The 15,963-nt window shown below is 41.0% G+C and overlaps 1 protein-coding gene across 2 annotated transcripts; it reads left to right on the forward strand.

Annotated features, from left to right (window-relative positions):
- Window positions 1–7,587: 7,587 nt before the first annotated feature.
- LOC133545450 (gastrula zinc finger protein XlCGF28.1-like) lies at window positions 7,588–14,948 on the forward strand. 2 transcript variants are annotated; one of them, XM_061891061.1, is made up of 2 exons: window positions 7,588–7,866; window positions 12,839–14,948. In XM_061891061.1, the coding sequence occupies exon 2, from the start codon at window positions 12,911–12,913 to the stop codon at window positions 14,276–14,278; it is 1,368 nt and encodes a 455-aa protein (XP_061747045.1). In that variant the 5' UTR covers window positions 7,588–7,866; window positions 12,839–12,910; the 3' UTR covers window positions 14,279–14,948. The 2 variants fall into 2 exon arrangements, with proteins under 2 accessions (XP_061747045.1, XP_061747044.1); XM_061891060.1 differs by having other exon boundaries at window positions 12,861–14,948.
- Window positions 14,949–15,963: the final 1,015 nt, after the last annotated feature.

Consider the following 15,963-nt stretch of genomic DNA (forward strand, 5'->3'; position numbering starts at 1 on the left):
CATGGAAAATAAATCGATGTTTTACTATTTTACAATAATGTATTTATTTCAGAATTTCGAAAATTTCAAATGATTTTTTGTTGAAATACAGTAAGTGCTTCGTTTAAAAAAATATCAACATTTAAAAAATAAATTGATGGGAGTTAGTGGCGCCCCCGTGCGTCTCATTCATTACAACGACAGAAGCATAAAAGTGGTTGAAATCGTGGCGACACACCTTGTTCATTTTCATATTCTTGTTCCCTTTTACTCCGAGGTAAGACATTATTTTTAATACATACATTACTAAAACATACAAGTATTTCATTAAGATGGTGCCGCTGTAGCGGCTGCTGGTGGCAGGAGCTCTGTGCTCTTGTTTCATCCTTTTCTGTTCCTGCTGTTTCCCTCTTGTTTTCATGTGGGGTTTTTTTGCCCTTTGGTTGGGGACGCTTTGGGACTGTGTGACAAGGGGTGGCACTTTTGTGATTTCTGCGGTGCTTTTTTGTGAACTTCTGGGTCTGCCTATCGGAGACCAGCTGCTGGGTCTCTGCCACACCAGAGTCCATTTGGAGAGATTGGAGGAGATACGGATGAAGAGACAGGGCTGCGGAGCTGGCGCTGAGCGCCGAGAGGGACAAGCTTCACAGTGTCTTGGCTGAATGAGCAGGTATTGGAGACCTCTGTCTCCTTGCACGCATCATCGCTCATCCATGCGAACTGGACACCGGCCGAGAGTTGCAGGGTTAATAGATTAGTAGAAGTATATTACAGTTAAATAAGTGAGTTCACGTAGTTGAATCTATATTCCATCCATCCATTTTCTACGGCTTATTCCCCTTTGGGATCGCGGGGTGCGCTGGTGCCTATCTCAGCTACGATCGGGCGGAAGGAGGGGTACACCCTAGACAAGTCGCCACCTCATCACAGGGCCAACACAGATAGACAGACAACATTCACACTCACATTCTCACACTAGGGACCATTTAGTGTTGCCAATCAACCTATCCCCAGGTGCATGTCTTTGGCGGTGGGAGGAAGCCGGAGTACCCGGAGGGAACCCACACAGTCACGGGAGAACATGCAAAGTCCACACAGAAAGATCCCGAGCCCAGGTTTGAACCCAGGACTACTCAGGACCTTCGTATTGTGAGGCAGACGCACTAACCCCTCTCCCACCGTACTGCCCTGAAATCTATATTATGTTATTAATATATATTATGTTCTATTGTTTCTCTCCGGGAACTCCGGCTTCTTCCCACCACCACAGACGTGCCTGGGGATAGGTTGCTTGGCAAAACTAAAGGCTCCCAAATGTGTCAATGTGGTCTTTGTTCACCCTGTGATGAGGTGGCGTTCCACCTGAGTGCAGCTGGGATAGGCTCCAGCTCCGCTGCGATGCTGAAAGGGACAATTAGTAGAAAATGGATGGACGGCTGTTTTTATTGAATCATATTATATCGTATTTTCTTTATTTTACGTATCAAGTGTTACTAAATGAAATGTTTCAAAGACTATATTATACTATTTATACTGCTATTGAGTGCCACACATATATATATATATATATATATATATATCCATCCATTTACTACCGCTTATTCCCTTTGGGGTCGTGGGGGGCGCTGGTGCCTATCTCAGCTACAATCGGGCAGGGTACACCCTGGACAAGTCGCCACCTCATCGCAGGGCCAACACAGATAGACAGACAACATTCACACTCACATTCACACACTAGGGCCAATTTGGTGTTGCCAATCAACCTATCCCCAGGTGCATGTCTTTGGAGGTGGGGGGAAGCCGGAGTACCCGGAGGGAACCCACGCATTCACGGGGAGAACATGCAAACTCCACACAGAACGATTCCGAGTCCGGGATTGAACTCAGGACTACTCAGGACCTTCGTATGTATACATACATATGTGTGTGTATATATACTATATCAGGGGTCACCAACGCAGTGCCCGCAGGCACCAGGTAGCCCGTAAGGACCAGATGAGTAGCCCGCTGGCCTGTTCTAAAAATAGAAGCACTTACCAGTGAGCTGCCTCTATTTTTAAAATTTTATTGATTGGCAACATCACATCAACACTAAATTCGCCCTAATTTCCTACAGCTTATTCCCTTTGGCTTAATAATCATTTTAATTTTTTATCATGTAAAGCGTCTTCGAGTACACTGAAAGGCGTTGTACCAATTAAAATGTATTGTTAAGGTGTTTGAGCTTAACAGAGTTCTTTATGCGTGCACATGAACGACACTTTCAACGAGTCTTGAACATCAACGTCCTCTCACCGAGGAGACTTTTATTCTCTTCTTCTGTTGAACACACAACTGCTTCTGTGTTAAACACTACACAGTTCCAGAGCGCCCTCAAGGGGATAACATGCGCTACAACATCCTACTTCTATAACACAGTCACTGAGTAAGAGCGTGGATATATACAATCTTAACACCCCCACTCGCTATTAGCTCACTGTGTTAAACAATATTTTAAGAACATTTTCCATCATCCTGTTTTGTTAGGATTTATCCTTCAAGTCTTCATCCCAACATGCCAAACATATTCTGTGAGAAACATTTCAACTTCTGTTTAGTAGCTGGTTTTGTCAGAATATCAGCAACCATTTGTTCTGTAGGACAATATTCCAGTATTACCCTACCAGTAGCAACAATGTCTCTTATGAAGTGGTATTTCACATCAATGTGTTTGCATCTTTGTCTGTTAACAGGATTTTTAGTGAGTGCAATCGTACCCTGATTGTCTTCGTACACTTTTGTTTTAACATATTGATAGTTATCAAGTCCTTTTAGTAGCTGTTCAATGTAAAGACACTCCTGTATAGCTGAAGCTAAAGAAATGTATTCTGCTTCACAAGTAGAAAGGGCTACTGTTGGTTGTTTTCTTGTCTTCCATGAAATGAATGAAGTGCCTCCACACAAAGTTGCACAATAGCCTGATGTGCTACGTCTGTCTGTTTCATTTGATGCCCAACTTGCATCACAGTAAACTGTCAGACCGAGTCTTTCAGTTACATTCTTCTTGAAGTTAAGTCCTTGTTCTGATGTACCTTTTAGGTATCTGAATACATGTTTCACTGTATTCCAATGTTCCATAGTAGGTTCATTAAAGTGTTGAGATAGTTTACTCACAACAAAGCTTATGTCAGGTCGAGTGCATGTTGATAAGTAAATTAAACTTCCCACTGCTTCTCTGTACTGTCTTGGTTGTTTCAACTTTTCAACATTTTCTGCATAATCAAGTTTTGGTTCACAAGGAGTTTCTCTTGGTTTACAATTTTCCATATCAAACCTCTGTAAAACCTTTTTCAGATATCTGTCTTGTGACATTTTGACTAGTCCATGTGTTTGTTCAAAGTCTATTCCTAAGAAATGTTTTAGGGTTCCCAAATCCTTCATTTTGAATCTCTGAGTTAACATTCTTTTTACATCCTGCATTGATTTTTCACTTGAGGTAGCTAAAATAAGGTCATCTACCCAAATAATAAGAATTACCTTTTGACCATATTTTTCTCTTGTATATACACAATGATCTGCATCATTTTGCACAAAGTCATTTTCACATAAATGAGTGTGTAGCACTGTATTCCAGTTTCTGCCCGACTGTTTGAGTCCATACAATGATTTGTTTAGTTTACATACCAGTTTTTCACCAGTGTTAGAGTTTTTCTCGTAACCTTGTGGTTGTTCTAAATAGATTTCGCAGTCGATGGGTGCGTGTAGATACGCGGTCTTCACGTCCATCTGATGTAGGATTAAGTCCTCCTGTGCCGCCTTCTGCATGAGAATTCTTACACTTAACATGTCAGCTGTCGGTGAAAACGTCTCGTCGTAATCAGTTCCTGCTCTCTGGTCGTATCCTTTAGCAACAAATCTTGCCTTAAATGTATTAGATCCATCTATGTCTGTTTTGAGTGCATAAACCCACTTAGCTTTTAAAGCTCGTTTACCTGGTGGTAAGTCAGTCAACTGGAATGTGTCATTTTCCATTAGTGACTTCATCTCCTCATTGATGGCGTTTTTCCAGTGCATTGACTCGGATGATAACACGGCTTCCTGATAAGTTTCTGGAATGTCACAAACTGCTCGATAACAGAAATCAACGCATGTTTGTAATCTGTCCAATGAATCATCAGTCTCATAATCTTGTAAATAAGATGGCTTTTGTTTTACTCTGAATGGATTCTTTCTGATTTCTGTTTCGGCATTTGCCGCTGACTGTTCCACATCTTCCTGCTCATTTAAATCCTCAGTTTTGTTTTCAGGTTGAACTCTGTCCTCATCCTTCTGGTCACTGTCACAGACTGCATTGTCTCTGTTTCCAATGTCATGTCCTGCGTATGGCTCTAAAGTTTGTGTCTCTCTCTCTACACTTGTTTTGGTTGCGAATTTCACCAATCTGATCTTTTGGACTTTTTCCATTTCTGGATAATATACAAGGAATGCTGGGCTGTTTTTATCATATCCTATGAAAATGCCCTGTTCACTTTTTGAGTCTAGTTTTCCTTTTTCTTGTTTGTAACTAAAACATGTAGACCCAAATTTTTGCATTCGTGACACATTTGGTACTTTTCCTGAAAGTAACTCATATGCTGTTTTCTATTGTAACACCTGTTTCTAACATGAGCTGCTGTTTGAATGGCATAGTTCCACAAATAGTTTGGTAGTTTGCTTTCTATCAGTAAGCATCTAGCCATTTCAAACAGTGTTCGCCATCCTCTCTCTGCTGTGCCATTTTGGTGTGGCGAATAAGGCGCTGACGTCTCATGTCTTATTTTGTTCTTTGTTAGTAACATTTGGAACTCTCTGTTTGTAAACTCAGTGCCGTTGTCTGAACGTATACACTTTACATCTCCAAAGGGTGCTACATCTGCTAAGAACTTTTCTGTTGCAGTAACTGTATCACTTTTTGACTTAAGGAAATATACTAATACAGCACCTGAATAGTCATCTGTGAAACATTGTGCGTATTTGTGTCCTTTTATGCTCTCAGTTTTCATTGGTCCTGCTAGGTCTGTATGGATTAACTCCAGGGGTTTATTTGCTTTAGCATCTAGCTCCCTATTTCTCGTTTGGGTAAACTTGCCTTTTGTACATATGTCACACATCTGATCCGGCTTAACATTTCCCTTAATTACCATACCTTTGACCACAGTTTGGAGTTTGATTACATCGTCATAGTTGCAGTGTCCTAGAATCTCGTGCCATGTTTGTACGTCATGACAAACTTTACACTGATCTTCATTCGCATCAACAGTTGGTAGATAATACAGCTTCTCATGTTCGTGTATTTTAAATCTGTTACCATCTTTAGTGATCATGTGGCTCTGTCCTTTCTTGAAAGTTATGGTTGCTCCTCCGTCGGCTGCTCTCGCCACTGAAAAGATGTTGTGGGGATAGGAGGGCATGTACAGAGCGTTTTGTAGTTGTGCCCTGTGCTGTCGTCCATTGCTATCCATTAGATGTATCGTAGCTGTTCCTCTTCCTTGGGCCATTCCACTGCATCTTGTCCCATCAGCTAGTTCCACTGAATGAGTCTCTGGCTGAAAAGTGTTGTCAAAGCTTGTAAAGTTATTCACATCATTTACAATGTGGGATGTCGCTCCTGCATCCACCATAATGCCTTTCATCTTTATTTTGGGTGCTGACTCACTTTCTTCTTGTGCTGCTTTGAAGAGGTAATCACTGGAATGTTCATCAGTAACCTTTTTGACATTGTCTCGTTTATCTTTCTTTTTGCATATGGTTTCTTGGTGTGTGTTGCTCTTACAAAAGTTGCACCACACTTTTCGGATACAATTTCTTGCTCTGTGTCCTTTTAATCCACATTTGAAACATGTCAGATCTTCATCTCCACTTCTACTTTGAGTGCTGCTGGTGTACGTCTTCTGGATATTTCTATCCTGTTTTGTGAACATTTTCATCACATTGTCTGTTGGCTCAGCAGTACTAATTTTCTCTGACTCTTCGTAAATACGTAATCTCCTTTTGAAATCTGTAAATGTCACATTGTCTTCGTTTTGTGTTACATGTACAGCTAATGGCTTGTAAGCGTCAGGAAGTCCTCCAAGAATCATGGCTATGATCAGACTATCACTGAGAGTCTCACCGGCATCACGAAGTGCTATAATCAGGTTTTCTGCTCTGATAATGTAGTCCGTAGTCGACTCTCTATCTGCTTTCCGTAGTTTTGTCAAGGACGTGTACAAGTTGATTATTCGTGGCTTGCTTTTTCCTGAGTAGTGCTCCCTCAGCATTTTCAGTGCTTTCCTTCCATCGTATGTAGCATCATGTCTAATTAAAGACAGGCTTTTATCATCGATCAACCTTATGAGCTCTGCATAGCAGTCTGGATTCTTTATTCTGTCCACTGCTGCTTGCTCTTCTCCAACTGGTTCATTTAGAACAGTGTCTTTCAACTTTAAAATATGTAAGTGTCCCAAAAACCTTGCTTCCCAAAGGTCATACTTGCTTTCGGATCCATCGAAGTACAGTTGCGGGGATACTGCTCCAGTAGTACGAGTCGCAATTTTTGTTTAAGCTCCGCACTTTAGCACTGTGCTATGCTAATTAGCTCAACCTTTGCCGCGGTTACTTCTTCTTCGAGAGTACACGCTACTTCATTGGCTAAAGTCCCTTTAATGCTCCGTGTAATACTTCACGTTTGCATTACCTTTATCCTTGGTCAAGTAGTTCTCCTCTGTTAGCTCAAGTCCACACCTGCAAACTTCCTTGGCTTCTGTGTCCGTGCGTCGACTCAACGCTACCTTGCCTTGTTTGCTTGAGTTGGTTGGAATCACTGCGGTTCCTGGAATTACTGCGGTTCCTGGGGTTGCTGCAGTTCCTGGCGTTATTTGGGTTGCTGGGCCCATAACCTGTTAAGGTGTTTGAGCTTAACAGAGTTCTTTATGCGTGCACATGAACGACACTTTCAACGAGTCTTGAACATCAACGTCCTCTCACCGAGGAGACTTTTATTCTCTTCTTCTTTTGAACACACAACTGCTTCTGTGTTAAACACTACACAGTTCCAGAGCGCCCTCAAGGGGATAACATGCGCTACAACATTCTACTTCTATAACACAGTCACTGAGTAAGAGCGTGGATATATACAATCTTAACATGTATTATTATTATACCATGTGACTGATTCCAGACTTAAATTATGAGATGTTCGTTCCTTTCTAGTGACAAATATTTAATGATGTTAAGCGTGACTGTAATATAGAACAAAAAACAGTTAAAGTATTAAATAAGTCAATATAATTCTCATAGAGAACATATAAAATACACTCCTAAAAAAACGCTAGCATTTGCTACAAAGGCCTGCTAGCGGGCTAACGCTAGCACGTTAGCTTCGAACAACATATCAGGTAAATAACAGAAACAATATAAAAAAATTAAATTTATATTACCTCATAAGCTGCGTGTAGAAGAGAGGAGTGGAATATATTATTCTTATTGTTACACCAGCAACTCTTAAATGGGACTTTTTCTTTTGTTCTGTGGCAGTGCGAAGGAAAAGTGCACCACTCACTATTGTCCCAGTGAAACACGTGTTTGGCCAACATATGTTCCGCGGTGGAGAACACTTCGATGACGTCACACAGGAGGAAGAACAAAACAAGATGGCGTCTGGCGGAGAATACGTTGTTTTGGTTATTATGGTTTCTATGTCTTAATTACAACGTACATGTGCACATGTGTGTCGTTTAACAGAGTAAACGTCGTTATTAATTGTTTGTATGCGGATACATTAGTCTGAGTGCACTTTGACGTGCTAGCCGAGACTGCTTGTTAGCTTAGCTTGTTAGCTGCTAACTAAGAGAGGCGGAAGTGATCGACACATCAAAGCAGAGATCCAATGTAAGTGTAAAGTGTTTTTATTGTGTGAACATGTCTACATTACAAATGATGTGCGTGTTGGTGACTCAGCGACTAACTGCTGCCGTTGAAGAAATATTTGTGATGTTATAAAAAAAAAACAAAAAAAAATGATGTGCGTGTTGGTGACTCAGCGACTAACTGCTGCCGTTGAAGAAATATTTGTGATGTTATAAAAAAAAAACAAAAAAACGACAGCAGAGTACAAGGAGGAATTTTGTCCAACAAAAGAGGAGAAGGAGCGTCAATATCAACTACTGGACGCTGGTTTCAAGAAACATCAAGTTGTGTTACACATCCATCCATCCATCTATCTCATTCTGCTTATTTGAGGTCGGGTCACGGGGGCAGCAGACTAAGCAGGGAAGCCCAGACTTTCCTCTCCCCAGCCGCTTCGTCCATCTCTTCCCGAGGCATTCCCAGGCCAGCCGGGAGACATAGTCTACCCAACGTGTCCTGGGTCTTCCCCGTGGCCTTCTACAGGTCGGACGTGCCCTAAACACCTCCCTAGGGAGGCGTTTGGGTGGCATCCTGACCAAATGCCCGAACCACCTCATCTGGCTCCTCTCCATGTGGAGGAGCAGCAGCTTTACTTGGAGCTCCTCCCGGATGACAGAGCTTCTCACCCTATCTCTAAAGGAGAGCCTTATTTCGGCCGTTTGTACCCGTGATCTTGTCCTTTCGGTCATAACCCAAAGCTCATGACCATAGGTGAGGATGGGAACGTAGATCGACCGGTAAAATGAGAGCTTTGCCTTTCGGCTCTGCGCCGCACCGATCCGCCTGTCAAACTCACAATCCTCTCTTCCCTCACTCGTGAACAAGACTCCTAGGTACTTGAACTCCTCCACTTGGGGCAGGGAACTCCACCCTTTTCCGGACGAGAACCTTGGACTCGGACTTGGAGGTGTTGATTCTCATCACAGTCGCTTCACACTCGGCTGCAAACCGATCCAGTGAGAGCTGAAGATCCTGGCCAGTTGAAACCATCAGGACCACATCATCTGCAAAAAGTAGAGACCTAATCCTGCATCCACTAAACCGGATCCCCTCAACGCCTTGACTGCGCCTAGAAATTCTGTCCACAGAAGTTATGAACCTCCTTAGCGGAGTCCAACCCTCACTGGAAAAGTGTCCGACTTACTGCCGGCAATGCGGACCAAGTTCTGACACTGATCATACAGGGAGCGGACCGCCACAATCAGACAGTCCGATACCCCATACTCTCTGAGCAATCCTCACAGGACTTCCCGGGGGACACGGCCGAATACCTTCTCCAAGTCCACAAAGCACATGTAGACTGGTTGGGCAAACTCCCATGTACCCTCAAGGACCCTGCTGAGAGTATAGAGCTAGTCCACAGTTCCACGACCAGGACGAAAACCACACTGTTCCTCCTGAATCCGATGTTCGACTATGCGGCATAAACTCCTCTCCAGTACACCTGAATAGACCTTCCCGCGAAGGCTGAGGATGCTTATACATATTGACACAAATATATAAAAAACACTAACCTTATGACAGTTATTTTGCAATTGTTTGATTTGATCTTTCACAACAAGGTTAAATCACCATAAATTATTCCAGGGCGCGGCACCACTGCTGCCCACTGCTCCCCTCACTTCCCACGGGGTGATCAAGGGGATGGGTCAAATGTAGAGGACACATTTCACCACACCTAGTGTGTATGTGACAATCATTGGTACTTTAACTTTAACTTGACTTAACCTAGTGGCCACAATAATTCATGAAGTCAAGCTCATGGCTCAGAAAGTTGAACGCTGCGGACACGTTTATTACTAGATACTTTCATCACATTTCTGTTCTGGAGACTTTGTGTACGTATTAATATGCTTAAATGTGCTGTTTTAGCTCAGCTGTTGTGTAGCTGCTAGTTCCTCGTAGCCTACAGCAGGTGTGTCCAAAGTGCAGCCCATAGCTATGTTTTTAACCGACAACGGGGAGTAGTGAAAATGTGGTATTTGCGTGTCGGTCTACTCAGGGGCAGCTACGCGCTGTTTCGTCATTGGACCTAAGTCTTTGGCTTGGTAGGCGGGTACAAGCTTACCAAGCCAGGTGGTACGAGCATGGAGGAGCCTTTGTTTAGGTGTCGCAGCTTGGTGGTCGTGCCGTCAGGTAACACCAGGAAGGGTCCTTCTGTGAGATATTGACTGGTGCTTTTTTTCTCCCTGGACTCCGACTTAATATCTGGGGTTGTCCTTCAGACCTCGGCCAAAATGCCGCGTAAAAAGTTGGCAAGAATGTGGGAGATAAAAGTGTATGTGCGTGGGCATGAACTTGCACCCAGTTTCAACTGGAACTCAGGACATATGATTAGTTGCACGGCCTATTCTAATCTATATTAAACATTTCTTAATCCTTTCATTCTTCATTATCTTAATTACACCCCAACTTTAGCTACCTGTAGTGACTTATTCTAGTCCATTAGTAAATAAATTGTTTTCCTAAATAATAGTCTCCTCACTTGAACCAGACAGTCATTAGGACAAAAGACCCTGCGAGGACTTTGCCCTTTAAAAGGGAAAGCCAAAAGGACAGTATTAAGATGAATTCATCACATTTACTTTGTGGCATTTTATGATTAATATATTCTGTTCTTGTTACTTGGGGCAGTAGAATTTGGTTGGTAGAGTGGCCATGCCAGCAACTTGAGGGTTCCAGGTTCGATCCCAGCTTCTGCCATCCTAGTCACTGCTGTTGTGTCCTTGGTCAAGACACTTTACCCACCTGCTCCCAGTGCTACCCACATTGTTTTAAATGTAACTTAGGTATTGGGTTTCACTATGTAAAGCGCTTTGAGTCACTAGAGAAAAGTGCTATATAAATATAATTCACTTCACATGATATCTTGTTGTTTTATTTTCTAATTTCAAGGGGAACTGCACTTTTTGGAATCATTCACAGTCCCTATGTAAGTAAAAGTTAAGGTCCCAGCGGTAGTCACACACTAGGTGTGGTGAAATTATCCACTGCATTTGACCCGACCACAAGGTCCCCCGCTGGGAGGTCAAGGCAGCGGAGACCGCACTTGGGAATCATTTGGTGATTTAACCCCCAACCCTTGATGCTGAGTGCCAAGCAAGGAGGCAATAGGTCTGTTTTAAAATGGTTCTATTACAAACCCCGTTTCCATATCAGTTGGGAAATTGTGTTAGATGTAAATATAAACGGAATACAATGATTTGCAAATCCTTTTCAACCCTTATTCAATTGATTGCACTATAAAGACAAGATATTTGATGTTCAAACTCATAAACTTTTTTTTTTTTTTTGCAAATAATAATTAACTTAGAATTTCATGGCTGCAACAAGTGCTAAATTAGTTAGAAAGGGGAAGGGGCATGTTCACCACTGTGTTACATCACCTTATCTTTTAACAACACTCAATAAACATTTGAGAAATGAGGAAACTAATTGTTGAAGCTTTGAAAGTGGAATTCTCTCCCATTCTTGTTTTATGTAGAGCTTCAGTCGTTCAACAGTTCGGGGTCTCCGCTGTTGTATTTTACGCTTCATAATGCGCCACACATTTTTGATGGGAGACAGGTCTGGACTGCAGGCGGGCCAGGAAAGTACCCGCACTCTTTTTTTACGAAGCCACGCTGTTGTCACACGTGCTGAATGTGGCTTGGCATTGTCTTGCTGAAATAAGCAGGGGCGTCCATGAAAAAAACGGCGTTTAGATGGCAGCATATGTTGTTCCAAACCTGTATGTACCTTTCAGCATTAATGGTGCATTTACAGATGTGTAAGTTACCCATGCTTTGGGCACTAATGCACCCCAATACCATCACAGATGCTGGCTTTTGAACTTTGCGTCGAAAACAGTCTGGATGGTTCGCTTCCCCTTTGGTCCGGATGACACGATGTCAAATATTTCCAAAAACAATTTAAAATGTGGACTCGTCAGACCACAGAACACTTTTTCACTTTGCATCACTCAATCTTAGATGATCTCAGGCCCAGAGAAGCCGGCGGCGTTTCTGGATGTTGTTGATAAATGGCTTTTGCTTTGTATAGTAGAGCTTAACTTGCACTTACAGATGTAGCGAAAAACTGTATTTAGTCACAGTGGTTTTCTAAAGTGTTCCTGAGCCCATGTGGTGATATCGTTTAGAGATTGATGTCGGTTTTTGATACAGTGCTGTCTGAGGGATCAAAGGTCACGGTCATTCAATGTTGGTTTCCGGCCATGTCGCTTACCCTGGGGTGATTTCTCCAGATTCTCTGAACCTTTTGATGAAATCCCTAAATTTCATGCAATTGCACTTAGAGAAAAGTTGTTCTTAAACTGTTTGACTATTTGCTCACGCAGTTGTGGACAAAGGGGTGTACCTCGCCCCATCCTTTCTTGTGAAAGACTTAGCATTTTTTGGGAAGCCGTTTTTATACCCAATCATGGCACCCACCTGTTCCCAATTAGCCTGCACACCTGTGGGATGTTTCAACTTAGTGTTTGATGAGCATTCCTCAACTTTATCAGTATATATTGCCACCTTTCCCAACTTCTTTGTCACGTGTTGCTGGCATCAAATTCTAAAGTCAATGATTATTTGCAAAAAAAAAAAAAAATGTTTATCAGTTTGAACATCAAAAATGTTGTCTTTCTAGCATATTCAACTGACTGTGTTGAAAATTATTTACAAATCATTGTATTCTGTTTATATTTACATTTAACCCAATTTCCCAACTTATATTGAAACAGGGTTTGTAGTAATACTATATGAAATAATATATCGCAAAATCAATTTTAAACCATATCGTCTATCCACAGTAAAAAGTCCTGTCGTCCTGGTTGGTTTTTCCTTTTCCTGTTAATAATGTTGTAAAGAGCAGCGTGTTTGGGGTTACTGAGATTTCAAGACAGTTCATACGATAACTTGTTTTTCCTAAGTGCATGTAGAAGTACTGAATGCATTGTGTGTCTGAGCAGAGATGGTGTGTTCGTCTTGCAGAGGTCTGTGAAGAACATCGTCACACTGAGCAACAGAAGTGGAGCTTCAGGATGTGGACGGAGGAGCCACAGCCCTCCCACATTAAGAAGGAAGAGGAATACCCACTGATCTCCCATTTTACAAAGGAAGCGGAAGAACCACTGACACCCCATTTTAAAGAGGAAGCGATGGATCCACTGAGCCCTCACATTAAAGATGAAGAGGCGGACCCACTCACCCCTCACATTAAAGAGGAAGAGGAGGAAAACCGCATCAGTCAGCAGGGAGAGCATCTAGAAGAACTGGAGGAGGTTGTTGTCAAGAAGATGCCAGTGGCTGGTGTCCCTGTGAAGAGTGAAGGTGATGAGGTCAAAGGTGAAAGTGAGGAGAAGAGAGAGGCGGAGCCTCCAAGCGGGAGCTCAACACAACACATGACAACAGAAGCTGATGGAGACCACTGTGGAGGATCACAAGCAGACAAGCTCTTAGCTCCACTATCAGATAGTGAGGACACAACGTCACACTCTCCTGACACTGATGATGAAGACTCTAAAGATGATAAGACATGTCACACTGACAACACTCACTTCAAGTGTTCTCACTGTGACAAAACCTTTAAAAACCATTGGCTTCTGAAAAGACACATGAGAACACACACTGGAGAAAAACCTTTTACCTGTTCAATCTGTAGTAAAGGTTTTGTAGAAAGTCGCAATTTGAAAGTACACATGAGAACACACACTGGTGAAAAACCTTATTCTTGTTCTATCTGTGGATTATCTTTTACAAGGAAGGAACATTTGAAAGTGCACATGGGAACACACACTGGTGAACAACCTTTTTCCTGTTCAATCTGTAGTAAATGTTTTGGAGAAAGTCGCAATTTGAAAGTACACATGAGAACACACACTGGTGAAAAACCTTTTGTCTGTTCAGTTTGTGGTAAAGGATTTGTACAAAGTAACCATTTGAAAAGACACATGAGAAAACACACTGGTGAAAAACCTTTTGTCTGTTCAATCTGTGGTAAAGGCTTTGTACAAAGTAACCATTTGAAAAAACACATGAGAACACACACTGGTGAAAAACCTTGTTCATGTTCAATCTGTGGCTTATCTTTTACAAGGAAGGAACATTTGAAAGTACACATGACAATACACACTGGTGAAAAAACGTTTTCCTGTTTAATTTGTGGTAAAGGTTTTGTAGAAAGTCACAATTTGAAAGTACACTTGAGAACACACACTGGTGAAAAACCTTTTATATGTTCAATCTGTAGTAAAGGCTTTGCAAAAAGTCAGAATTTGAAAAGACACATGAGAACACACACTGGTGAAAAACCTTTTTCGTGTTCAATCTGTGGTTTATCTTTTACAAGGAAGGAACATTTGAAAGTTCACACCGGAATGCACATTAGTGAACAAACTTGTTCCTGTTGAATCTGTGGTAAAAGTTTTACAAACTGCAGGATTTTGAAATAAAATTTCAATTTTGACTTTCTAACAACATCAGCACATATAACATGTGTGACAATGTTTTTTGTGTAACAAACTTTTCAACAACTTTTTGATATGCTTCTACATTTATAGATTATACATTTTATATCTGTGCTTTTTTCAGTCTAGTACATGCATTAATATGCTACATTGTGTACTTTTATTAAAAAATGACCAGAACTATTTGACTGAAAAGGTGAGAGTAAACAGTACAATACATATTTTACATACAATACACATTTTAGACTTATTCATAATAGTGTTTTCTATAGGTGTTTGAAATATTGAAGTATTACTTATTATTTCTAATTATTAATGATCCCATAGATTAGCACCTTCATATGATATACATATGTACTGGTTCACATTTGAAACATCTTCTGGACCACTTCAGGAAGCATATTATTATTTACTTTATAGATCATTTGAACAGTTGTCTTTTATACAATTGTGTGTGTAACTACAAATGTGTAACTTTATGAATCATTTGTTGGGTCTCTATACCATTTTATTAGTGATCTTTATTACTCTCTTTTGTAACATGATGATTGTGTTGTTATTGTTTTATATGTATGTCCCAAGACCTTTATGTAATAAACAAATGTGAGAGAAATTAGCTGAATTATTTTGCAAATTTAAATTTGTGGATTTAAAAAAATCCCCATGGCCTCAATAGATAAAGAGGAAGTCCCAGAGAGTACTGTGGACTGCATGCTATGCTTTGATACACAATCCACTAAATTATTTATTCTAGTCTTTAATCGTTTGTTCTTCTACGCAGCGAGAGGAACAAGAGGGAAAAGAAGTCGAAAGTGGAGCCATGAAAATGGTTTTAACCACAAAAAAGCTGCTCATTTACTTAATAATTGCATATTTTTTCTGGTGTGTAAAACATTTAGTTATTTAATTTACGTCCTCTCATTTATTTCTTTTTTCACACCCAACTCTTCTACATACTTAGGCTACTTTTGTATTTCTCTCAGTGTTGGAACATTTGGTTTGAGAAACTTCCTGGTTCAATTTGTGTTTGGAATCACAGAAATACCCGCACACTTTCTGTGCATCTGGTTTTTGGAGTTGTTGGGGAAAAAACAAGTGTGATTTTAACCAGCCTGGCAGGTGGCTTGTTCAGTCTTCTGACCGTGGCTTTCTTTCAAGGTGACTCCATCATTTTTCACAGAAATTATGTCTTCGCTTGGACATATTACACTCACATATCTTTCACTCATTCTCATAGACTTAGATTGGTCAGATCTAGTCTTAGACTAGATTGGTGAGATTTAGCATCATAATCATCCCCTCAATTCCCCCCAAAAATGGATTAACTCGCTAGAATGTAAAGACAATATAAAATACATCCATAAACGTCGATGCATATGCAAAAGTGCAATATATCTATCTGTACAGTAATCTATTTATTTATATCTCCATCTACCATGAGCTAATGCAACATCATCCCGTTCTTATCTGTACTGTAAAGTTCAAATTTGAATGACAATAAAAAAGAAGTCTAAATCTAAGTCTAAGTCTGTCAAACTTGGACTTGGAATTGGATTGTTTCTTCTTTGCAAAGGATATTTGAGACGAGCCAGACGTGAATGTGAGTACATTTTGATTTATTTAACACT

This window comes from Nerophis ophidion, linkage group LG28 (genome assembly GCF_033978795.1).
Source record: "Nerophis ophidion isolate RoL-2023_Sa linkage group LG28, RoL_Noph_v1.0, whole genome shotgun sequence".
Lineage (NCBI taxonomy): Eukaryota > Metazoa > Chordata > Actinopteri > Syngnathiformes > Syngnathidae > Nerophis > Nerophis ophidion.

Coding starts and splice junctions, on each gene's coding strand:
- LOC133545450 (XM_061891061.1), top strand. CDS start 12,911: ATGTGGACGGAGGAGCCACAGCCCTCCCACATTAAGAAGGAAGAGGAA.